Below are 25,654 nucleotides of genomic sequence, written 5' to 3'. Positions count from 1 at the left end.
ATCGTGTGTAGACCAACTTGTTCATGAATTGGCATTTGAGTCACTGCTGTACAGCAAATGCTTACACAGAAAAATAACACAGGAAGGCGTTTAGCGTATTTGTATTTAATGTCTTAAATGAAGTTTAACAGCTGGAAATGAGAGGAGAGCCAGTACCATAAAATCAGCCAGCTCTCTGCAGAGCATCGCCAAGTGTCCCATGAACTAGAGATTTTGTGATCAGCTGCACCAATGAAAGTTAAAGAACATTCTTATTTTGAAACAGAAACTTCCAAGCTCGCATGTGGCTTTGATAGAGAAATGAGTAAGAAATAAATGCTGCATTTAGACTGAGATTTCACTGTACCTGTGAATCAGATCATTCTGTCTAACTGAAGACATTCCATAGTAAAATGGTATGATTCATTTTACTCAGTAATTGCATCCAATTTTCACTGACACAGGCTGAAATGGAACATTGCATTTTACTTGAATTACTTCTTTGTTAGGATGTTATGCAAATCACTGCAACTTTCAAGCATCAGAAAATGCATCTGGTGAATGAAGGATTTAATCCAGAAATTATAGCTGAACCTCTGTACTTCATGCATCAGCCTGCACATTCCGATATTCCTTGGACAAGAGAGCTATACAAGAATGGGGTTTCCGGTGAAATACGTTTATAAAGCATATGTGTGGATGTGGCATTGTGGCATGTAGCTTGATGGACATGGTGCTGTGTGGTGTTGGGTGGGTTGGTTTTTGGTGTTTTGTGGCTTGTTGTTGTTGTGTGGTGGTTGGCTTTTTTTTTTTTTTTTTTTTTTTTCCAGGTTGGACTTGATGATCTTACAGGTCTTTTCCAACCGTAGTGATTCTGTGATTCTGTGAAATAAAACTACAATACAGAAAGTAAATGTCAAGTATACTCCTGCAATCATTTCAACAAAAGCCAGGATGCACTATTTGTTCTAAAAACACAAGATAATTTGTTCTAAAAACACAAGATAATCAAATTAGTCTTAATGTGATAGAATTTACCTCTTCATAAGACAGAGCCACAATAGTTATGTGCATTGTGTAAGCTGCGCTGCATCTGCTCATATTACTTCCAGTGCTCACACATGCAAATTTTTATTTTACACTTCTCACCGATTCAAATTATTTTTGCCTAAGCCACCAGTATCTTACCTTAGCTGAATATTTCACTCCTTTAGATCATCATACTGATTCTGCTTTTAGAACGCATAAATGAGTAGATGAATAATGTCATAGGCAATAATAAAATATAAAATGGGCAGACAGAAACAGAAGCAAAATACTGCGCAAGCACTGCATGTAGACTTCAGTTCAATGTCTGTTAATTATATTATGTAATATTTATTGCAATATTTTATGTGATGCTCAATTTCAGATTTTTATGGAAAATAAACATTCTATGTCAAAGTACAGTTGTAGTATTTAGTGGTCGTGATTTTTCACAACTTACACCACAACTAACACAGATTAAACTCTCCCCAAAAGTTCATCCCCGCTGACACATGACCTCTTCCTTTACTTGCTGATTGTCATATTCCTGAAATAGAGTTCTCATGAAAACAGGGCAGAAATGACTATAACTTCCAGCTTTTGCTGGAAGTGAACACCCAGAACCTGTTACAAGGTGAGGTGACCCCTGAGGCCTCTCCTGCCCACGCCCCTGGGGGGTCCCTCACCCTGGAGCCAGGCCTTGGGCTGACCCATGGCCTTGTGAGGAGTGGGGCCCGGCTGTTCCCCCCGCGCTGAGTTACCGGGGTGCCTCTGCCCGCCAGTGCTTCGCTGCTTTTTGTTTGTGCAGATTAGCCTTTAATCACGTCACCTAACATTCTAGGTAGTTCCCAGGCGTGCCTGTAGATTTTATAGGATGATAGATAAGCCATAGTCATACCAGCTGTAGGAATACTATTGAGTGTGTTTGCAGGTAAGAGAACATCATTATTTCTTGGTCTAGGCTTTTTTTTTCTAGTTGTCTCAGTGATGAACGCTGAACGTATTGGTTTAAGTCTTTACATGCTCCTGTGTGTGAGTGTGCACAAAGCCCTGCCTTCTTCAAATAAACCTAGGGCTCTGTCAAATTGAAAAATAGTTGAAAGGCTTTCTGTTATGATTTCTTTCTTAAACCTTTGAGAGGAAAAATGTTAAGGGTGACTCTGACATATCCGACTGCCTCTTGTTAAGCTTTAGGTCTTGTTACATCCATCTGTGCTGGATCTGAGAAGCAGAAAATGTCTTCAGGGGTTTCATCTCAGATGCCCCAATTCAAAAGCCAGTTACGGGAGGCGTCTCATGAGGCCTTGCTCCACCAGCCCAGAGGACTGCTGGAAGGGAGGTGCTCCTTAAAACGAGCGATGAAGGAAAGGTGATGGAAATCCTCCTCGTGCAAAAGGTCTGTCTTATCATGAGAAGTTGTCAGGTGAACGGTGGGGATGACTTGTTCAAGGTTGACTGAGGAGAAGACCGTCAGACAGTTACAGGATTGCCCAGCTCTGTGGCTCAGGGCTGACCCCTCAGCAGCAGGTGGCCACAGCTCTCATTGCATGGCCCTGCATGGGCCTTACGCATGCATCACTGCCCTCCTGTAGTGACATTCTTCACGCTTCTGTCACCATCTCCATCAACTACTAATGGAAGTACCTCTTGGTAAAGTTAGTGTCAAGAAGTAGAAGAATCTGGTCGTTTTTCTGCCTTTTTCAGTGTGAGATGTAGTTTGGGGTATTCCTAATGAAACCTTGGGTTGTAAATTGAACAAGCCACCTCTCATGGTCATCACAGCTTTCCTCACATAGTAGAAGTGATAGTACTCATCCTCCTTGCAGAAATACCAATGTGAACAAGATCAATGGTAATAAAAGAAGTGTATCTTGAGTTCCCTTTGGCTTCCTGTGGATAAATGCCATCCTCCTGAAGGAAATCTTTTAATATCCCTCCAAATGAGGTCACAAATGGAACGGAAAGAGGAGAAAAACTCTCCTAACTAGATTTTAATCCCAGGACATGCAAGGTCAAGCTTGGCTGCTTCTCTGAACCAATGTTGAAATAAAAGGTGGGGGTTTTTTCATGAAACACTAAGTTTATCTGAAAGGTTTTGCCGCAATAATTTTTTCAAAGGCTATTAAGCTCAAGTTGTCCACAAGAAAGGTGTGGCGGAGAGGAGCTTTAGCTTTGAAAGCTGGTTGGCTGGGTTTTTTTTCTGAGGGCTACTTCTTGGTGCCGAAGTGGTTCAAGGCTTACCTGCCATGAGTTGCACCACTATCAAGTCATGAGACTTACAGAATAAACTTGCCTAAAGGAGGGAGAATTCCCTTCTTAGCTCAACATACATGGTTCAGATTAATATGTTCTTATTTCCTTCTTTCTTTCCCTAGGAATTTTCCTTTGGCAAAATTGAATGCTTCAGTGGACACTGTTTGAAATCAATGAGAAAAAACATGCCGCCCTGTTCAGACTCTAGCTTTGACAAAAGCATGGAAATATTAAGTGAAAATGTCAATTGAAGACACTTTACGAGGTATTGTATTTCTAGATGTCCAATCCCTGTTCAATTCATAGAATTAAAAGGAAAAGTGAAAGCATGCACAATGAGTCATGTCATGATAAATCTACAGCTAAAAATCTGCGGGGCAGTATGATTATGTTAATGTCAGTGTCAGTGTCTTAGAACGAGAATCACTCTTCTTAGTAAAAGTCTTCTGCTTGTATAAAAAACGTGCATCTTTTCCCAACTCTTTTGAGATCTCTCCTCCGCTTTGGTTACTGAGATGTTATTTGCACTATTGAGACTTCAAGATTAGCCGGTTAGGAAAGTTGCGTCCTTACCGAACTGTCTGCATATGGTACGCAGCAGACTTGGGACCTGAATCCTCAGTGTGGTCCACAGGCTTTTCTTTGCATGATGTGGAGCACTGGATTACAAACTTGGTCAGGTTTCCTAGTCTTGATGGGGAACAGTACAATACAAGACTTCTATACAATATTCTAATACAATAATTCTTTTCTTCTTTCTCTCCTCTGTTCTCTTTCTTAATGTAGGCGGTTGGCAAAGCCAAAGTCAGACCAAAAAAAAATAAGAATATAAAGAAGGTAAGTAGTGGTAACTCCCTAGGATTCCTTTTTACTCTGGTTTCTGAGAAGGATTGTGTTGGGTCACTCCATCTATTTAACTTGGCCACAAAAACTGCTGAACTTATCAACCCAAAGCAGCTGAAGTTGTGAAAATAGATAGTGAAAAGATAGTGAATTTCCTACGAGTTTTAGGAAAGAGGTAGGTGAGAATAGAAGGATATGCTATTAATTCCTGTCAGTCTTGGGGAGAACACAGCTTGAATTCCAGCCTGCTCTTAGGCACTAGTGCCTGAGAATCTGTTCCTTAGCTCAGGTTTCTTTGTGACACGGATTTTCTGGAGTCTGCAGGACACAAATTAATTGAAAATCGTTCTTGCAAATAGGAGGTAATATTTGAGTTAAAAAGTAATTCAGTCATGAGGCGCACAAACCCGCTGATGTGGGGAAGGTGTCACTGAAGTTCAGTGATTCACCTTGGAACTGAATCACTGTGCTGAGTACACAAGCAGGCTTGGTGCTGTGAGGCTGCTTGCTGGCAGCTGGGAAAATGTGTTATTTCCAGCCAGCGTCCTGCCAGCCATGGATGGGCTGAACGCAGGAAGGGGCCTGAAATGCGCTTTGTGTGTAGTAATTCAAGTTCTAATTGTGCACTACTTCCTCACTGACCTCTCTTAACTGTTTTAATGATAGTGCAAGTAACAGACCCGTGGCAAAGGATGCTGTGTGGTAAATACTGGGCAGATCGTTTTTAAAGCAGGCAAGCGTTTGAGTTCTTTGCTATTTGGGAGTTTATCTTGAGACGTTTCTTATCTTCTAGAGCTTTTGTGTCAGGATGCAGAAAATGAGTGATGCATGCTTAAACAATGGACTAAAACCACGCATCTTAAGAAGAGACTTCCCACATAAATATTTTTTTAAAAAAACTATTCGATACAATTTGACATGAATGGAGTAAAAACACCTTAGAGAGAGGTATTTGTTGCTTTCACTTTTCCAGAAAGAAGTAACTGGAATGAACTTGCTTCCTGCATGGAACAAAAGCTGCGTGTTTGTTTTCATCAGATTGGCTTCCCAGTCTATTAAAAAATTGCTATACAAGTCATGCTTTTAGGTAGGTAGTTTAAACATAATTAATTTAAGTTGAATGCTGTGGTGATGACAATAACTTCCAATTCAGTATTTAAAGAAAAAATCAAGCCACTGCAGATTTTTTTACATTTTACTAGAGCAACGGTGAAATAAAGGGACTAACGTATTTTCTGTCTCAAAATATTTTATACATTAATGCATTGTAGTCACCAGAACACTGAAGACCGGAGCTGATGCAAAAGCTGCACAACAAGTCCATGAAGAAAACGGGGATTTGGAGGTCCGCTGAAGCTGCAGACTTCAACAAAGTCGTTACACCATTACAAATCAATCTGTTTTGTTCGACAAACTTATAACAAAGTAAGTGGGTTTTTTTCATGATCTTACAAAGCTACTAAAATGAGCCTTACTAGCAAGCCTTTCTGCTATGGCATAATATTGGCTAGGGACTTTCTCCTTCTTTTGACAACAGAAAAAGGTATTGTTATTCCTGGCAGCAAGAGCTAAATGTATTCAGTGGTCAGGCTGAGACTTCCCTACGTGCCCTTACGTATACGGTACATCCGTGTGACAACTGCTGGGCTGCAGGTGCCTTCCATAGTAGAGTTCCAACAGGGTGGTGCAGCTTGGAACTTCTGGGTTGTTACTGGCAACCTCTGCTAACATTCCGTGGTCGTTGATCAGGTAGGGTCTCCTCCTCGTCCTCTGCCTGCACTGGTATGTCCTGCTCGCAGGAGCAGGCAGTGCCCCTGTGCCGTAAGAAGAGCCGGCGGGGAAGACGGCCGGCCTGGCTGAACAAGGAGCTTATGCTGAGGCTCGGGGAAAAAAAGAGAACTTACCACCTCTGGAAAAAGGGGCAGGCAAGTGAAGAGGAATACAAGGACCTCGTTAGGTCATGCAGGGAGGGAATTAGGAAGGCGAAAGCCCAGCTAGAGCTCAACCTGGCCACGGTCGTGAGGGACAACAAAAAAAGCTTCTATAAATACATTAACAACAAAAAGGGGGCCAAGGAGGATCTCCATCCTCTACTGGATGCGGCGGGGAACATTGTCACGAAGGATGAGGAAAAGGCTGAGGTACTTAATGCCTTCTTCGCCTCAGTCTTTAACAGCCACACCAGGTATCCTCAGGGTATCCGTCTCCCTGAGCTGGATGACAGGGATGGAGAGCAAAATAGGCTCCCCATGATCCAGGAGGAAGCAGTTAACGACCTGCTATGCCACCTGGAGACTCATAAGTCTATGGGGCCTGATGGCATCCACCCAAGGGTGCTGAGGGAGCTGGTGGAGGAGCTTGCCAAGCCGCTCTCCATCATTTATCAACAGTCCTGGTCAACGGGGGAGGTCCCGGATGACTGGAGGCTTGCCAACGTGACGCCCATCTACAAGAAGGGTCGGAAGGAGGATCCGGGGAACTACAGGCCTGTCAGCCTGACCTCGGTGCCGGGGAAGGTTATGGAGAGGCTCATCTTGAGGGCGCTCACGGGACACGTGCAGAATACCCAAGGGATCAGGCCAAGCCAGCACGGGTTCATGAAAGGCAGGTCCTGCTTGACCAACCTGATCTCCTTCTATGACCAGGTGACCCGCCTAGTGGATGAGGGGAAGGCTGTTGATGTTGTCTACCTGGACTTCAGCAAAGCCTTTGACACTGTTCCCCACAGTATTCTCCTAGAGAAGCTGGCGGCCCGTGGTTTAGACAGGTACACTCTTCGCTGGGTAAAAAACTGGCTGGATGGCCGAGCCCAGAGAGTTGTAGTGAATGGGGTGAAATCCAGCTGGCGGCCGGTCACAAGCGGAGTCCCCCAGGGCTCAGTTTTGGGACCGGTCTTGTTTAATGTCTTCATTGATGATCTGGATGAGGGGATAGAGTGCTCCCTCAGCAAGTTTGCAGACGACACCAAGTTGGGAGGGAGTGTTGATCTGCTTGAGGGTAGGAAGGCTCTGCAGAGGGATCTGGACAGGCTGGATCGATGGGCTGAGGCCAACCGGATGAAGTTCAGTAAGGCCAAGTGCTGGGTTCTACACTTGGGCCACAACAACCCCAGGCAACGCTACAGGCTTGGGGATGAGTGGCTGGAAAGCTCCCCCGCAGAAAAGGACCTGGGGGTGTTGATCGACACCCGGCTGAATATGAGCCAGCAGTGTGCCCAGGTGGCCAAGAAGGCCAACGGCATCCTGGCTTGTATCAGAAATGGTGTGGCCAGCAGGAGCAGGGAGGTGATCGTGCCTCTGTACTCGGTGCTGGTGAGGCCGCACCTCGAATACTGTGTTCAGTTTTGGGCCCCTCACTACAAGAAAGACATTGAGGTGCTGGAGCATGTCCAGAGAAGGGCGACGAAGCTGGTGAGGGGTCTGGAACACAAGTCTGATGAGGAGCGGCTGAGGGAGCTGGGGTTGTTTAGCCTGGAGAAGAGGAGGCTGAGGGGAGACCTCATCGCTCTCTACAGCTACCTGAAAGGGGGTTGCAGAGAGGTGGGTGTTGGTCTCTTCTCCCAAGTGACTAATGACAGGACTAGAGGAAATGGCCTCAAGTTGCGCCAGGGGACGTTCAGGCTAGATATTAGGAAAAAGTTCTTTACCGAGAGAGTAGTGAAACATTGGAATAGGCTGCCCAGGGAGGTGGTAGAGTCACCCTCCCTGGAGGTATTCAAGGAGCGTGTGGATGTGGCATTGTGGGATGTAGCTTGATGGACATGGTGCTGTGTGGTGTTGGGTGGGTTGGTTTTTGGTGTGTTGTGCCTTGTTGTTGTTGTGTGGTGGTTGGCTTGCGTGGGTTGTTTGTGTGTGGTTTTTTTTTTTTGTTTTTTTTTTTTTTTTCAGGTTGGACTTGATGATCTTACAGGTCTTTTCCAACCGTAGTGATTCTGTGATTCTGTGATTCTGTGAATTATTGTTAATACATTGATTTGTGTAAGGTGTGGGGCTTTGTACTTCGCAGCAAAACTGTTTAACCTGTTTTTTGGAAATAGGTGCTTGTGGCTGCTTAAGACTTCCAGGTCTGAGAGCATGTGCGGGAGGATGTATTTGGAAGGTGTTTCATGTGTAAAGAATTTGGGCACAGCCAATGTTGAAATTTGCCACTGGTGTCTCTGTTTTGGGATTGCCAGTTGCAGAGAGGTCTTCATACCAGAGCATCTTTTATGTACTTGCCCTCTAAATGAATTTTCTTAGCATCAGAACTGCCTTCACTTTTAATTAACTTTTCTTCCATGCTTATGAATGTTCTTATAATGCTTGGTTGAGTTAAGATACTGAGGAAAGTTGGATAAAGCCAAAGTGAAGTAGTCCCAGTGTTTCTGCCTGTCTGTCCATGGCTTAATTCTCTTTGTGAAGCCCAAATGGACATTGTTTTCAGAAAGGTTTGCCAAGTGTAACAGCAGTGGGATGTTTTTTCCAGCATGTATAGTCATGGAAAACCAGTACAAAACTTAGATTACAGTTAAGAGAAGAACAAGCAGCCTGTTGTCTGAGGAAGGCTGTGAACTGAAAATTACTTAATGCTGTCATGCAGAACAACTTAAGTGCTATTATAAACTGCCATAATTTCTTTCTGTTGTCTTACTATGATCTTTAGAATTCTTATTTTTCTCTTGCTTAAATGGATTTTTTTTACTGTGCTCACCGAGAGGGAAAATAAACCTGAAAACAGTGTATTTTTGCAAATCTCAAATGCTTGTTCTTAAATCTATAAAAACCTTGAACATTTGATCTAATTTTTAAGTAGTGAGAGCTTGCATTCATGTATGTGCTGTGTTGACTGGTGTGGCTATTCGTAAGTGCTAAGAGTTGTTGAAGTAAACCCAGTTTAATGCCTGCAGTGACCTTTTTCCTTTATTTACTCACAGACATTAAATAGAAAACAATTTGAACACGTATTTAACTATTTAGGAAGTTTAAGCTCATTTGTAAGGTTTTCTGCATTCACTTGCCATTGTTATAAAAGCAAAAACCTTCTAGCTGCATCCTAAGTTAGAAAGCGCTTTTCTCTTTCTCCTTAATTCAAATCAGGTGTCTTCCACTAAACTTTCGGAAAGACGATTTGAAGGGAATTCACAAGGATCGAATGAAAATTGGAGCACGTCTGGCTGACGTTGATCCAATGCAAACAGATTGTTCAGTAAGTATTTTTAGTTCATTGTGTCAGTGAGATGTTTCCAGTGTTTATGAAAGCTTTCAATAACGTGCTGTCTACAGTTACCTTGGTTTACAGTTTTCTCTCAAGCAGTTTGAAAATTGCCCAGAGCATTTCCTTTGTGCTGACATACAATTTCTGATGGAACCTTATCAAGGTTGCAGCTTTCTTTAACATATAAAATGTGTTCTTTTGAATTTCTCTTTAGGTACGGTTTGATGGTGTGGGTGGTCTTTCTGACCACATTTCAGCTTTAAAAGAGATGGTCGTTTTTCCTTTGCTTTACCCAGAAGTCTTTGAGCGATTCAAAATTCAACCTCCAAGGTAACAGACATTGTTTCATAGAATCATAGAATGGTTTGGGTTGGAAGGGACCTTAAAGATCATCCAGTTCCAACCCTCTTCCATGGGCAGGGACACCTTCCACTAGAGCAGGTTGCTCAAAGCCCCATACAACCTGGCCTTGAACACTTCCAGGGTTGGGGCGTCCACAGCTTCTCTGGGCAACCTGTTCCAGTGCCTCACCACCCACATGGTGAAGAATTTCTTCCTTATAGCTGATCTCAATCCACCCTCTTTCAGTTTTAAAGCCATTACCCCTTGTCCTGTCACTACATGCCCTTGCAAAAAGTCCCTCTCCAGCTTTCCTGTAGGCCCCTTTTGGGTACTGGAAGGCTGCTCTAAGGTCTCCCCGGAGCCTTCACTTCTCCAGGCTGAACAATGCCAACTCTCTCAGCCTGTCTTCATAGGAGAGGTGCTCCAGCCCTCTGATCATCTTTGTGGCCCTCCTCTGGACTTGCGCCAACAGGTCCCTGTCCTTACGTGGGGGGCCCCAGAGCTGAACGCAGTACTCCAGGGGGGGTCTCATGAGAGTGAAGTAGAGGGGAAGAATCACCTCCCTCGACCTGCTGGTCCCCCATTTTCATGAGAATATTCAACTGAGGTATCAATATGTTTCCATGCTTCAAAATTTTCAGGAGTGTTGATGGGGTTTTTTAGCAGTAGTAAAAAGTAATTTCTTAAAAATGGATAGAATCCAGAATATATGTAGGATCAAAGATGTACTGTGTGGGGAGAATATACTTTGAAAGTGTCTCGCCTTTAAAAGGCAGGGTTGGAGTGTTTTTGTTTTGAGTTCTACGTACAAGTCAACTTCATTAGTTTATAAGCAGGAAGAAGGAATTACCTACTGGTAGTCAACTGTAATTTGTTTCTTGGAAGTCCAGTTGTCTCTCCCACCGACTCTCTTTTTTTTCAAGTGCTCAAGTATCAAGTTTACAATTGATAGGACTTGCAACTAGAACCTTGCAGCGTTTGTTGTACTTAGTTATGAAATGAAATTATTAGTTAGCTTTACATATTCTTGGTCAGCAAAACTCAATCATGGTATATTGAAATACGACTTTTAATCCTTTGCTTTCAGTAACTTTAAAAGTATTACAAAGAACGACAACAAAATCTGTGTTTTGCTTCTTTATTCATTTAAATTCTTTTTGAAACAGCAGTGTATTGGCTTTTCTAGCTGATGGCTATATTTATCTGATGGCTATATTTATCTGATGGCTATATTTATATATCCCAGCTTTAGACTTCCTCCTCATTTATCATCAGCAATGGGAGACCAAGTCCACTAACTTAAAGCTTTTTACGGGAGAATTAAATGCTTTACTATCAAATCTTGCCTTTTGTGAAAACAAGAATGAATGTGCCGTGTATCATTGAAGAATGAACTGGTGATTCATAAGTTAGCCCAGTCTTAGATTCTGTGCTGAAGTTTGTTCTTGTTTGGCTCCACTGTGCTGTAACCACCCCTGTTAGTTTGTCAGCAGTTTTGGAAGTGTTGTTCTGGGACACTACGATCATTTCTCAAGGTTCTGTACATCTGCATGATCCTCTTTATTCATGTTGTTTACTGCCTTGTTGAGTTGTGTAGGAACACAAAACTTCCATCTGGTTTGACTTTTCTCACGCTTCAGCTGTTACCGCTCTCTTACACGTCAAGTGTAAGCTAGAGAGAAGAGTTGTGTGTTGTAGGGATGAGGGTTGTAATAGGTACTTTGCCATGATGTTTTTTTCTTATGTGAATCTTTGGTATTTTTAATTGCAGAGGCTGTCTCTTCTATGGCCCTCCAGGGACTGGGAAGACACTGGTTGCTCGTGCACTTGCTAATGAATGTAGCCAAGGTGACAGGAGAATAGCCTTTTTTATGAGAAAAGGTGCCGACTGCCTGAGTAAATGGGCGGGGGAATCTGAACGACAGCTTCGTTTATTGTTTGATCAGGTAAGGTGGAAACGTGCCATGTGTTCTGTCCGAGTTGTAACTGTAGTTTTCTGTGGTCAATATTTTTAAGAACTCACTCTTTTTTGGGTTTTGTCAGTTCCTTCCACTGAAACGGGATTGTCAGTGTTTCTTTTTTCAGTGGGTTTTTTAGGGGCTTGAAATCTTGAGATGTATTGGGAAAGATTAATAAAACAAATGAGAGAACCTCGCAAAGCACCCCCCCCCAAAAAAAAAAAACATCAAACAGCCACAAAAAAGGTTTCAAGAGGCAAGAGACGGTGGCTTTAGATCAGAGGGAAACAGATGCAGGCTGCAAGCATGGTCATTTAAATTCATAACAGAAGCTTGCTTCCAGAACCTGTAATTGAATTAAGTCCTGGCTCTGTTCTCGGTGGTTGCCAAATAGCTGTAAAAACTACTGGTATGATTTGTTTCCTGTCACCCAGTCTCAGTGGGTTGACATAGCTGCTGTCTTCTGTTACTCGTGCCACTTACTCCGTTAGCTCAATTAGTAGAGATCCCTGATGCTAGTTGGAAAAATCTAGCTCCAGTGACTTTCCAACCATGACGTTTTTCTCTTTAAAATTGTGCTGGTTTACTTATGTCAGTATTCCTGTGTTTTCATTCTAGGCCTACCAGATGCGACCTTCAATTATTTTCTTTGATGAGATAGATGGTCTTGCTCCTGTACGGTCCTGTGAACAAGACGAAATCCATAGGTAGTACATTTTTTGTACCTACATAGAAGCTGCTTGATCTTTGTGAAAAGAAGACCACAACCTATTTAACTTCATGTGACACATTCATTTGTCCTGAAAACTAGTAATTCAATGCTACTAAACTTCAGATGGTTTTTAAACAATAATTGAAAACAATTCACTAAGCTTGATAGCAGCACAAGACCTGTGTTACCTTGTCTGGTTTTTTATGTCTCAAAACGAGTCTTTCAGTAAGGAGCATCTCATCAAGAAAAGCTTGTCCTTTTTGAGTGGTCATTGGAGAAGGTCATGTAAAATGTAACAAAATTTACTAAACCAGTGAATGAAAATTATATTTTTCTGTTAGCTCTATTGTATCAACACTTCTGGCACTTATGGATGGGTTAGACAGCAGAGGAGAGATTGTGGTAATTGGAGCCACCAACAGGCTGGATTCTATAGATCCTGCTTTACGAAGACCCGGACGGTTTGATCGAGAGTTCCTCTTCAGCCTGCCAAATAAAGAGGTCAGAACTTAAACTCAACCCTAATGCTAATGTGGCAAAGTCCCTCTTTGCAACAAAATCACATAACAGTGCAGTATCCCGGAGCAGTTAAAGTCGAAATCAGTGTTGTACAACTTGGACAAAAGAGGGATGTCTGGAGAGAGCTGCGTTGTGCTGTGGAGGGCAGACCTGGTACTGACTATATATGACTAAGATGATTTCAACAAGTAGGTAGTTCTAGAATTAATTTTGGTTTCACTGTGACCAGCCAAGAAAAGGGGATGCTGCTAGTCACCGAAATGTTTAAGTAAGGATCAATGTCTGAATTAGCTATAAATTACTGCTATCTCATCTGGAAAATGACAGAAATGGTGTGCACGCAAGAATTCCTTTTTGCTAACAACAACTTTTACCAAGGCTGGTGCTGGAGCAACTTAAGATTTTTCATTCCCAAAGCGGTTCATGTTTGCTTACTTATTTAATCCAATTAGGCACTTTCACCCTGAAGCGCTCTTGCTCTCAGTTCTTGGTTTATGAATGGATAGTGGACGTACCTGTGTTGGACTGTTCCCAGGCTGGGTATCCTGGGCGTTACCTATAAGTATTTGGGGATCTGACATTCTTACTGGTACTCGTTAACAGCGACTTGGACAAAGATGTGAAGTACACTGCACAGGTGCAGGGCTTGGGAAGCTTCTAGTTCAATGGCAATAGCTAAGCAATGAAAAAATAGGTATATAGCAACAAAAACATATTGGGGGGACGATCGTGTGCAAAACTGGAACCCTGTTTTTGTGGTTTTTCTCTGGCTACCGCTGATACTGCTTTTTCTTTTAGTAGCACTTTTTGGAAAAAGGATAAAATGCTTATTGGAGTGAAGGCTAATAAAAGTGCACTGAGCAGTGTAGTTAACACACACATTTGCCTCCAGTTTCTATCTGCTTTCAGGAACAGGAGAGGAGGTGCCATGAAATGGATATAATACACAGTTCCCTACTGTGGAAGAATTCTAGAAATCTGCCATAATTAATCTGTGTACCAGGAAATACTTAAATGAAAGTCTTGCTAAGATCAGACACGAAGACAGGCAACATTTGACATTTTCTGGATCAATGACAGGAGTTTGAGTCATAATTATTGTTCTTTGTAGTAACTGTAGCAATTTGAAAGGTAGTGCTAGGACTGTCTTCCTTGAATGAACTGGCAGAAGACCAAATTTGATGAACTAATGAGCCTGTCAGCATGAGATTTTGCTGAATAGGAGAGAAAAAGTATTTTTGTTAATGTGAGGTGGTTTTGTGTTTTGTTTTTTATTTTTAAGAGAAAACTTAGGACAAACCAAAATGCAACCATTTTGTTTCCAGGCTAGAAAAGATATTTTCAAGATTCACACACGAGACTGGACCCCTAAGCCACTGGACATGTTTCTTGAAGAGCTAGCTGAAAAATGTGTTGGTAAGCTTGAAAACAAAGTCAGTCCCTGCACGTGACTGAGTCCTAAGGAATCTGAGCTTGTACCCGGCAGCACCCGAGCTCTTGTGCCTTGCTGCAGAGTGAGGCAGCTGACACGCCTTGGGAGCAAACAAAGTTAGATGCTTCTTTTCTTGTCATTTTCTTCTTGTCTCTCAGAACATTAAAGAGCTTTGGGGCCTCTTCCTCAGGACTAAAGTTCTGATTAGGAGGCCGCTTCATAAGCGCAGGGTATCAGGCTGCGAGCCACGTAACAAAACTTCTCTGCAGTTCGGTAATGCTTTGGATTATCTCTTAGCCTGTTAATTTTTAGCTGCATACAAAGTCTTTCAGTGTTGCACTTTGGAAACCTTGGCCTTGACTTCTGTGTTGCCTGAGACTGACACAACATTTGATTCTTGTTTTGTTTATTAGGATACTGTGGTGCTGATATTAAATGCTTATGTGCTGAAGCTGCCCTCTGTGCTCTGCGCCGCCGCTATCCTCAAATATACAAAAGCAGTGAGAAACTGCAGTTAGATATTGCTTCTATTAAAATAACAGCGAAGGATTTTGTCATGGCTATGCAGAAGACTGTTCCAGCTTCACGGAGGGCTGTGGCTTCACCTGGGCGAGCACTATCACCTATTTCAAAACCACTGCTTGAAAACACACTAGCAAGAATTTTACAAGCCTTGCAGAGAGTATTTCCCCACGCAGAGCTTGCTCTAAAGAAGGGCCAACAGCAAGGTATAACAATAGTAGCTGCTTCTTTAAACTTCTGCCAAAGCAAAAACTTCCGATTTGTGCAATCAACATACAGAAACCTCTCAGCCATAATGACAGTAGGATTTTATAATATGCACATGCACGCCTTTATTTCAGGAATATCGTGCATAGTTTTTATTCTGGATTCTAAACTGAAGTGCTGGACGGGAGCTGTGAATGACTCGCAATACATAGGAGAGAACTATGCATTCTCTCCTAGAGCACCCTGTTTCTCACAGTAGCTAATATCGTGTTTATCATTCATAGAGATGGATTTAAGGTTTAATGTGTGAGGCACCTCTTTCAAAATAAATGTTTAAATGGGGGGAGAGGGCATTTTTACATGAATGCTTCTAATTCCTGTGAAGACTGTCAGAACCACAATACAACTATAAGTGGTTTAAGCTAAATATTGTTACAGCTATCGTGATTTTTAACCATAGTCTCCTAATTTGAATGTTTGTGGATCACACTGTACGCCTGCACATGAGATCAGAATGTTTCAGTAACGTATACTCTGGGGCTTGGCTTGCATAGCGTATGTGAGCTCACACTCCTGACTGCATCAACCCTGACCAAGTTGTCTGTCGGTTGGTGACAGCAAATAAATTGATAAACTCGCTGCACTCCTGATTAACGGAGATCCATGAATAGTTAGTTATTATCCTAATCCCTGGAGAATATCCTGCCAGTATTACTCCCAGTAGAGCTGGTAGATTGTTTGCATTGGTGAAAGAGGCAGAAACCCACCAACAATATAAAAGCAGAGAGGCTAACGGATTGGTAATTGCATCCCGTCTCCGTTGTTGGCCTTTCATGATCTCTTCCTTCGGGGATCTTTGAGGAGCCTTATTTAGAAGATGTGTTGGTCTGTATATTCTGACTCACTAGTCCTAGACAAAGGGAAGTCTGTGGCCACCACATTCACTTAATTTCCCCACATCCAGTGGGGGAACCTGCTCCAGAAGGAAGTGGCCTTGTTGGGTTCTTCAGGTGCCTAGGAACTACAGAAGTTCCTAATCATCTTTATTCTAAGGAAGAAACCTCCTGTTGTTTTCACCAACAGAGAGAGAATACCTTATGCAAATCATGTGATGTAGGACAGCTTTGTAGAGACTTGTGCAATCTCCTTAGATCTGTGGTAGGATAAACTCTTCAGAAAATAACATTCTGCATGTGCCCTCAAATGAAGAAATACAATATAAGGGGTCTCCAGCACTGATTTAGAAGCTGTATTAATGTGAGAGGAAGATATGGACTATTCAGGAAAGTTAACAAACCTCTCTTGTCTTTCAGACAGTTTAAATCATATTTTAAGAAATTATGCAATTGACAGTGATGAGGAATCACCATCAATCTTTGAAGATAAGCCAACTCCTGAAATGCCTGGTAGACAAAAGGAAAAATTCCTCAATTTTAGCAGGTACATATTTGTCCCTTTATGTTTGCATTATTCAGATGGCCGTGTCTGTAAACAGTTTTGGTGTGAGGGGTGGTAGATGAAGAAGTAGAGGGGAGGGGTGTGGGGGGGTGATCAATATTTGCAAGAAGTAAGCGTGAAGATCCAGCTGGGTACTGAGGTTCTAATGGAGTACACTGCCATAACCCATCAAACTGAATGGCCCAGCCCTCTTTTCCTAAGTCAAAGTGGTCCACAGACTATTAGAATGTGTTGATTTAATCCATGGCATTCCTTGAAAGACTCAAGACCAAAGAAACGTGCTGCCTGTCCTTTTAGCTAAAAAAACCCTACAGATTCGTGTAGACATCTTTTGCCCTTCTAATTTCCAAGATTGTTAAACCAGTAGCGAATTATGTAGCAGAAACAGAACTGAGAAATGGTTTGTTAAAACACTGTGAGAAAAACTTAAACAATGTCTGCATTTTGTACCTTTAACCAACTAAGTTTATGTTAACTTTTTAACATTTTAATGTGGAAGTCATATAAGCTGACAGTTGAAAAAACAGATTATTGTCGTCACTGGTGGGTCAGTTATTTTTCTCACTTTCTATTGCTGCGCTGTCCAGAAAATCTTCTGACCTGCTGAGCTTGGTTAGGTCTCTAGATCTTTGACTTCAGCCAGCAAAGGTACAATAGTATTGTGGTGGAAAAAAACGAATGCTCTTCACCAATGTGTTTCATGCTAGTAAAGCAGGATTACTAGGAAATTAATAGACAATTCAAAGATGAAACATTAGAATGACTGAATAAAATAAATATACATCTTAATACATATTGAGTGTACTGCTGTAATTTAACCAGTCCATCTGTGTACTTCTTCAGATACAGCTAATGTGTTTCAGTGCCCACGTTAATTTTTTTCTAGAAATGTTGTTCTACTCCTTCCTTCCCACTATCTCCAGTAACTATGGCCAAATTTCAGCTAAACTAGACAGATGTAGAGATCTCACAGCTACTTAAACTCAAGACCTACTGAAAATCAGTGTCTACGGGCAGTGAGGAGATCCAGATAGGCGTGTGCTGAGAGATAGAGTTGTTATTCTCCCCCAAATCGGGTTACTGATGAGTTGTCACATGTGTATTTAGCTGGACAGTCCCCCTGTATGATTTAAGAGCCGTTACTTAACCCAGCCAAAGGAACAGCAGACATGCTGGGGATTGGCAGGATTTCTTAAGGGAGGTATGGTACAAGTTTTTTAAAAAGAAAATGGGCTTTGACAGTGTTCCTGATCACAGACCAGCTTATTATTTGCTGGAACATGGAGAGTATTTACCGAAAGGGAAAAAAAAAAGAAAGAAAGGTGTATAGGAAAAAACCTTATCCTCTGTGTGCCTATTCATCACCTCATTTTTAAACTTGTTTTCTTCTTCCTGTTCTAGAAATGCTTATTACCAGCCAACATCTTGCAGGCCACGGTTCTTACTAGTTGGAGAGCCAGGATACGGGCAAGCTTCTCATTTGGCACCTGCAGTAATACATGCCCTGGAAAAGTTTCCAGTCTATACACTAGACCTATCTGTTCTGTTTGTTAGCATCACATCATCGGAAGAAACATGTGCACAGGTACCTTTTTTTCTCTTTAATCTCATAAACTAGTAAAGTAAGCAAAATTCATTGTTAATGGAGGTGGCCTGGTTTGAATGTGCTGTTAGGTTTACTTCTGTCTGAAAAGCCACTTTTCTGCTAGATCGAATGATACCAAATGAGGATGTTACATGTGGCCGTATCTTTCATTCCAAAGGAATGGAAAGTGAGGATGTTGCTAGCAGCTTGGGAAGCTGGGAGGTGCTGCTAATAAACCCCTCTTTATAGCAAGAAGTCCTCCCCATCTCGGTGGGATCCAGAAAGTTGTTTTCATGGCTGCTTAAGAATCTGTGCTCCCAGTAGATGGCTCTGCAGCAGCCTGACTGCCTGTCATGCACTTTTTGTAACCTTCATTTTCATTATATTTGTAAGGCAATCAAGCTTTTGGGGAAAAGAAGTGTTTCTTTTTTATATATACATATACAGCTTGTACTGCTGCAGTATATGCAGGAAAAGCGTTAAAATTCATGGAACGCTTACGTTTGTTTTTCTTATACTAGAAATTAAATATAAGCAGATTTAGTGCTGTTTTCCTTTTTACTTTTAGGCAGGAAATCCCTTTCATTGTTTGACATCACTGTATTAAAATATTTTCACCTTTAGTAGCAGCATTTGAGAGCTCTACAAGTAAGGATGGACATGTTACATGACTGGAGACTCATTTGTCACATAAGAGGAACAATTCCTTTTGTGTTATGTGATGGTTGCACCTGCGGTCATATAACTAGCATGTCTAGTCACTGCCTGGATATACCACGTGCACTTCCCATCTTGTGACAGGAACTCCCTGAATATTGATAATCTGAAAGGGTGCACGGAGAAATTTGTCATGTGAAAGGACTGTTGCCGCTTCCCTCATGTGGTAGATGCATGTCCTCTTCTGTGATCGAGGTACCATCTGTAGGCAATGGCTTGTGGTCTTCCAAAGCACGTAATCTGGTCTGATTGATAATGAGAGGCTGTGAGTGATTTAGCTATTCAGGCAGCTGTTCAGACTGGTCACCTCTTATAAAATGTACGTGAAGTTATGAATTGTAACCAGGCTTCTTTCACAGTGTCAGCCCTCATCTTTTCACATAGGTCTTTGCTTCTTCAAACTGTGCTGACTTGGATATGTGCGCACTCTGAATTGAAAATGGTGCAGTCAGAGTCATGTAGTGATTTACCCAGGCTAATACATCTTGCTCAAGGGTTAGTCTTGTTTTTTCAGGCACACCACCACAGCAGCTGAGTTGTAAGGCTCTTTAGGCATTACCTTACACCTAAGTAGTTTTGAAATCAGGCAGAGATTCAGGTCAGTTTCTGGCTGTGTAGCAATGTCCATATTTGAGTAAAGTGAAAATTTTACCTTATTGTTAAGGAGTTGTTGTTTGTTGGATTGTTTTGATGTTTTGGCTGCATGTGCTCCTATTTCATAAGATAGTTTGACTGACACGTAGTTATTTATTAGCCTGTTCTACATGGTTTAGTTTTCTTATCCAAGCTTTCATTTTACCAGTTGATGCGAGAAGCACAAAGAACAGCACCAAGTATCATTTATATTCCACATATCCATTTGTGGTGGGAGGCTGCTGGAGCTACATTGAGAGCTACTTTTACAACACTACTGCAGAACATTCCAGCATTTGCTCCAGTTTTGCTGCTTGCAACATCTGATGTGTGTCATGCAGATCTCCCAGAAGAGGTATTTCTGTTGATACTTTTCTTACTTTTTTTAGTCAGTTTTTTGTTAATTTATAAATCCTTTAAACGTTGGAGTACTGTGCACTCTTAAGCAAATTCATACTGTTATTACTCAGGCACCCTAACCAGGTCTCTTAAAATTTGCTTAGACAAAACAATGCTTGAAAGCATTTGCCTAAAGTGTTTTCTGAGTAAAGAGATTGACTTTGACCCAACTTTTTCCCCCTTCTCACACACTCATGCTTATTAGACAGACATAAACATTTACTTCAGACAATAATTCCAGTGACTTCAAGATTGTTAGGTATGTACTTAGTCAAGAATATACGGTGCTTGAAATGTACATGGGAAAAAGATACTTTTACTGAAAAGTGAAAGATAGTTTTACAGAGAAAGTACGATGGTCACACTCTTAATGATGGAATGTAATTTCAAATTTAAATTCTTTATTAAAAATTTCAATTTCTTTCTTCATATCAGTGAAAGCTTTACAAATCAGAAAGCTAAGTTCCAACTTCTGTTTAAGTAACTTGGAAATCTATTTTTAGTTGTATTTCTTAACAAAATTCAGTAAGAGTATGTGCTTAGCTTTCTAGGTATCTGAGAGTGTGCATTAAAGGAAGGTGTTCAAAATGTGAATATGCTGCTCTGATTATTTTGTCTCATTTACTGGGGGGGAGAGAGGGGGTTGCCTAGATGTGTTTATCATCAAATGCTTTGAAAGGGCTTAACTTTCTACAGAAATTCTTCTACGGTTAATAAATTCTTTCTAAAATAAGTATTGAAATTCCTTCCATACTTTCTGGTAGTAGAGATTGAAAAATGGAGTAAAACTTGGAAGTGTGCAGCTTTAGACACCTCATTTAAATTAATTTAAAAAAAACCCACAGCACCTTACCAAAAAAGCCCACACTTGTCTCCTGAATCCTGCCTGTTCCTTCGATAGCTGCCATAAAGATTCAAACTAAAGGACGGCAAGGCAGGTAAATACAAAATAAGCAGTCTAGGAGGTGCTGAATGTCAGCACTTTATCAGTGTATCATAGGGTCCCTTCATTGAGCTTTAACTCTAGAGGTGTTCCTTACAGAAGATACTTTAATTTGCCATGCTAACCTATGAAAATCCAGCCTTTTAAGGCCAAGAAGATACCTTTTCACAGTTTGTCTTATCAAGGTGATTATTCGGTTTAATTTGGAAAGGCACTCATCTTTTTGGAACAGAACATGAATTTGTGTGACCTTACATCTGAAATATCTTTTCTCCTCATGCTTTAGATAAAAGAATTGTTTATTAATGATGATGAAGTGTTCAAAATCCAGTTGCCTAATGAGGAAGAAAGAAGAACATTTTTTGAGGACTTAATTGTAAATCAAACTGCTAAACCTCCTGCATCAAAAACTAAGACAGGTGAGGATATTCTACATAGAAAACTTTGCTAACTGTAAGTTAACAGCTCTACAGCATTTGCTTTGGTGGTAATTTTCTATCAATAATTTTTCATAGGCTTGTATTTGAGTACCGTAAATTGACTAAAAGTTTCTGATTCTTTTAAGCTTGGCAGACATTGGAAGTACTGCCTGTAGCACCACCGCCTAAGCCTCCACAGCTGACAGAGGAAGAAATAAGACAGCTGGAGGAGCAGGAGGAGGATATATTGCGTGAACTGAGGATTTTCTTAAGGGATGTGACTCGTAGACTTGCCGGTGACAGACGTTTCAGAGCATTTACAAAGCCTGTCGACCCAGAGGAGGTAAATTAGTGTTGATCTGTAATACCATTTTATCTGGGTGTATTCATAATTTCTGCGTGTTTATATTTCTCAGAGTTTGTGTGCTCTTTATAGGAAGGTTTGTCTTTGTTTTTAGGACTGTACTATTCTGATTTTTCAAGAAGCAGGAAGTTTGCTTTTACTTTTGCTGACTCCTTGAGGCCCTCAAATGTCTGTTATTTGAGTTTCACTGAAAGCCCCGGGTTCCTTCTGCAATGCCTTCAGAACTTTAGAATATTTCAGTTGGAAGGGACCTATAACGATCATCTAGAGCGACTGCCAGTTAGACCAACTGCCAGTTAGACCAACTGCCAACACAGTTCACTCATGAAAAGGCTTTGACATGTAGGCATGTTACAGCACTGAAAAGCAGAGAGATCTCTTTCTTTATAATTATAAACAGTATCTATAGGACTGTTTTAATAAAGCCTAAAGCTCTTTAATTGACTGTCAGTAGTTTCTGTGAGAACAGGAGTAAGAACAGCAGTTTTTAAAATAAATTCTAAGATTCTATTCTCTGTTTCATCTGGGGCTCCTCCGTATAAGATCAACCATAAGGGCTGTGTGGTTTCTTCTTCTTCCCATACGCTTCTGTCTTTTTTTTTTCTCATGTAATGTATTGAATAAGTCTAAGCCAGGGGCATATACTTCGAAGTCAGCTGTCGTTTTAATAGAGCTTTGCATTTCAGCAAAGTCCTGTTCCCCTAAACATCCACTGACTTGTCTTTCCCTTTACTTCTAGTTTCTGAGATGTAAATAACCTAAACAAACCTAGATGTCCTCATCTATACTAGTCATTAGGCTCCTTTTATGGTCTGAGTAAAGAAATCGGCACCTCTCGGTCCAGTTATCTCATGCAAAAGTAGATGCCTAGGACAGATACTTCAAAGGTGCATTCCTGCACCTTTTTCTTCCCGCCAACAACAAAGAGAATCTCGGGTGACTCTACTGAGAAAGCTTTCTTTGCTGTGATTTTCTGAAGCGAAGTGAAATGAATCCCACTCTGGGTGTCTGCTCCCTTCTCTGCCCCACACGTGCTTCTGACCTCCCTGCTTCTTGTTTTTCCCTCTTCTGGTCTGTCTCTTCAAAGCCAGTTGAAATAGCCCTTCTATTTTCAAGCAACTAACTGGTTAATTTCCATATCTTTGGATGTGTCATAAATATTTGGGGTTTTGAAGAAGTCCTTTATTTTACGTTATTAAAATAATTAATGTTGGTAGATACTGTGTTAAATCTCTGAACACGCATATTTCATTTGTAGGTACCTGATTATGACGCAGTTATTAAACAGCCCATGGACCTTTCGGCAGTTCTCTCGAAGATTGACTTGCACCAGTACCTAACTGCAGGAGATTTTCTAAAAGACATCGATCTAATCTGCAGCAATGCTTTACAGTACAACCCAGATAAAGACCCTGGAGGTGAGAATGTGTTTTTATCCCTCATTTGGAAAAATTAAAAATGTATAAATTGATAAACGTCATCTGTGGACAGTAGACTTGGAATTAGATCATTTTAAACATCCACAGAGAGCATTTCTTGCCAGGATGTAAATGTTGGAGCATTAAACTACTTGGACAAGAAATTGTGATAGAAGTGTTGATCAGTAACTAGTGCTTTTGCTTTAATGATTAACTTTTATGTTGTTATGCTGAAAATATTCACTGAGATAACCCTTCAGAACCTATCTATGAAAAGAGCAAAATCTTTCGATAAGTAATCAAAAGAAAGGATTTCATCAGCTGGTAGAAAAGACTCAGTTCTGACTGTAAAATTTCAGATCGTCTCATTAGGCACAGAGCTTGTGCTTTGAGAGATACTGCATATGCCATCGTGAGAGAGGAAATGGATGAAGATTTTGAACAACGCTGTAAAGAAATTCAAGAATCTCGCAAGAAAAGAGGTATGGTTTTTGACGCTAATGATTTTAAGACTTGTCTCGGTATTTGTAACCAACAATGCAAGACACAATTCTTTGCTATCTGTTCTTTATTGCAAGGTTGTAGCTCTTCAAAGTATGCTCCGCCTTACTACCGTGTAATGCCAAAGCAGAACTATGTTCCTGGCTGTGAGAAAACAGACCCAAAGTGTAACGAAAAGATGAAGATGCCAGCAGCGCCTGTAGATTCCAGTACACCGTGCTCTGAAGGCAAGTTGCATTTTATTCAGACTTTCCTGGAGAAGGTGCTAAAGTCACTGATACCTTCTCTGGTTTTGTGACATAACAGGTTTCTGTGATGCCTGGTTCTTCGTGCCAGAGGCGTTCAGTGTTTTTAATTTGCTTCAAAACGTGAGATAAATCCAGAGGTCATTCATTCGATAGAGTTATGAAGTTCAAGTACAGTGGATGGTTTACATTGTAAGACACTGGACTTGATGACCCAACTGACATTTAACGGCTCCTAAATTGCTCTCTCTTGAAGTCAAAAATGTTGTACATGGCAGTTTCTGAATACTCAACTAGCTTTTAGTTATGAGAAACAGTATTTTTCCCTTCCCTGCCCTCAAATGCTAAAATCTATGCCACCTCTTAGTGTGATTTCCAACTGAAGGGGGAAAGGGCAGAAAAATAGGGGAGCAATAATAATAGATATGTAAAGGAAAGACAATTATTTCCTCACTTTTCCTGTGAAAAGGACATGAAGGAACAAAGGGACTTGGGTCTCTTTCGGCTAAAACGCATGACATGGTGTGAACTTTCCTGGTCTCCATAACAGGACTAGGAATTTTGCCATTGACTTCACCCATGCGCTTTGTGCAGTACTCCGTCGATACAAAGAACGGTGGGTTTTTCTGGAAGGCAAAAATGCTAAGTTTGTTTTAAACAAGGTTAACAGAAAGCGTGTGAGGTGTAAGTCTTCACAGGCAAATTTTTCTCCAGCAAATATTCCCTTAAAATTGTCTCTTTAACTCTGCCCAACATGTGTTTAGCTTCTGAAGTTTACAGCTTTATAACCGATTTGAAGAAGGGCTCGTCTCCAAATGCTTTTCTGTTCATCTATATTAGTTCACGTAGTAAGACAGTAAGCAACTTCACCTAATAACTTTGCTTTCTGGTAATACTTCCTATATAAAGTAAGAATTTTCTGCTCATAAAATCTTGAAGCTGATGGTTTTGTGAGTGAAATTCTGTAGCTGGCTTTTTAAAATCTAATAGCAAATTGACCTCATTAACTTGCAACTCTTTCTCTAGACATATGTAGGGAGACAGACAATGTTACCTGAGCTCCTTTGATAATTTTCCTTGTAAGTCAAGTAAGATGAGGATGCTGGATTTTGAAGGAAGAACTGTTCTGGTAATGTTTTGGCTTACTTTTTCTGATATCTCTTTGTAGAGATGTCAAAAAGGAAACGCAGAAAGAACAAAGCGTCTTCAAGTATCGCAGCAAAGAGGAGGAAATTTTAGTTCAATAAAGAGAATAAAGTTCCAGAAGACCAAAATGAAGCAGAGAGTGCGGAAGAGTCTCCAGAAGAACATGTTTCTAACATGGATTGCACGGAAGTTGAGTCCACGCAGGATTCTTCTATGGAAGAAAATGGAAGCGTACTTCAAGAACGACAGAAAAATGGGCATGAAAATAAATCTGGGTCAGAAAACGAAAGAGAGAGGGTTCTTCTTGTGGCTAAATCTGCTTCTGAAAAGAAAAGTGTCATGCTTTCTGAACATTCAGACCTAAGAGAGGACAGTGAAATGCCAGATTGCCAAATAGCAGAAAGTTCTGAAGACGGAGATTCAAATGGTAAGTGAAAGGTCAAACAGGTCCTTTAGCTCCTTTTTCTTCCTGAGGAGGATTACACTATTTATTAGGAGGGGGGGGGGGGGGGTGGGGAGAAGGGGAGGGGAGGGGAGGGGAGGGGAGAGGAAATATTTCCAGTCGGAAGGGACCTACAATGATCATCTAGTCCAACTGCCCAACCAGTCGAGGGCTGACCCGAAGTTAAAGCATGTGGAGGGCACTGTCCAAATGCCTTTTTTTGGGGCACTGACAGGCAGGGGGCATCGACTACTGCTCTAAGAAGGACTGTTCCAGTGTTTGACCACCCAGGAAATGGTGGGCATAGCCCCAGGAAAAGGGGGAGAAAGCAGCACGGGTGGGGATAGCAACGCCACCTGCACTGTGAGAAACACCAAGACTTTTTTGGCAATTTTCAA

The 25,654-nt window shown here is 41.3% G+C and overlaps 1 protein-coding gene across 1 annotated transcript in view; it reads left to right on the top strand.

Annotated features, from left to right (window-relative positions):
* The first annotated feature begins 2,363 nt into the window (after positions 1-2,363).
* The window catches only part of LOC132321028 (ATPase family AAA domain-containing protein 2-like), a 28,171-nt gene continuing 4,880 nt past the window's right edge, over positions 2,364-25,654 (top strand). Inside the window, exons 1-15 of the mRNA XM_059834634.1 lie at positions 2,364-2,374; positions 9,177-9,285; positions 9,509-9,624; positions 11,408-11,582; positions 12,213-12,301; positions 12,648-12,807; positions 14,151-14,241; positions 14,671-14,980; positions 17,846-18,029; positions 19,549-19,734; positions 21,008-21,140; positions 21,287-21,483; positions 22,763-22,922; positions 23,282-23,404; positions 24,219-24,284. Of these exons, the coding sequence (XP_059690617.1) occupies positions 2,364-2,374; positions 9,177-9,285; positions 9,509-9,624; positions 11,408-11,582; positions 12,213-12,301; positions 12,648-12,807; positions 14,151-14,241; positions 14,671-14,980; positions 17,846-18,029; positions 19,549-19,734; positions 21,008-21,140; positions 21,287-21,483; positions 22,763-22,922; positions 23,282-23,404; positions 24,219-24,284 (2,110 nt within the window). The remainder of the gene's footprint in view (positions 2,375-9,176; positions 9,286-9,508; positions 9,625-11,407; positions 11,583-12,212; positions 12,302-12,647; positions 12,808-14,150; positions 14,242-14,670; positions 14,981-17,845; positions 18,030-19,548; positions 19,735-21,007; positions 21,141-21,286; positions 21,484-22,762; positions 22,923-23,281; positions 23,405-24,218; positions 24,285-25,654) is intronic.

This window comes from Gavia stellata, unplaced genomic scaffold, assembly GCF_030936135.1.
Source record: "Gavia stellata isolate bGavSte3 unplaced genomic scaffold, bGavSte3.hap2 HAP2_SCAFFOLD_38, whole genome shotgun sequence".
NCBI classification, from domain to species: domain Eukaryota; kingdom Metazoa; phylum Chordata; class Aves; order Gaviiformes; family Gaviidae; genus Gavia; species Gavia stellata.
This window is presented reverse-complemented; position numbering and strand designations above follow the sequence as displayed.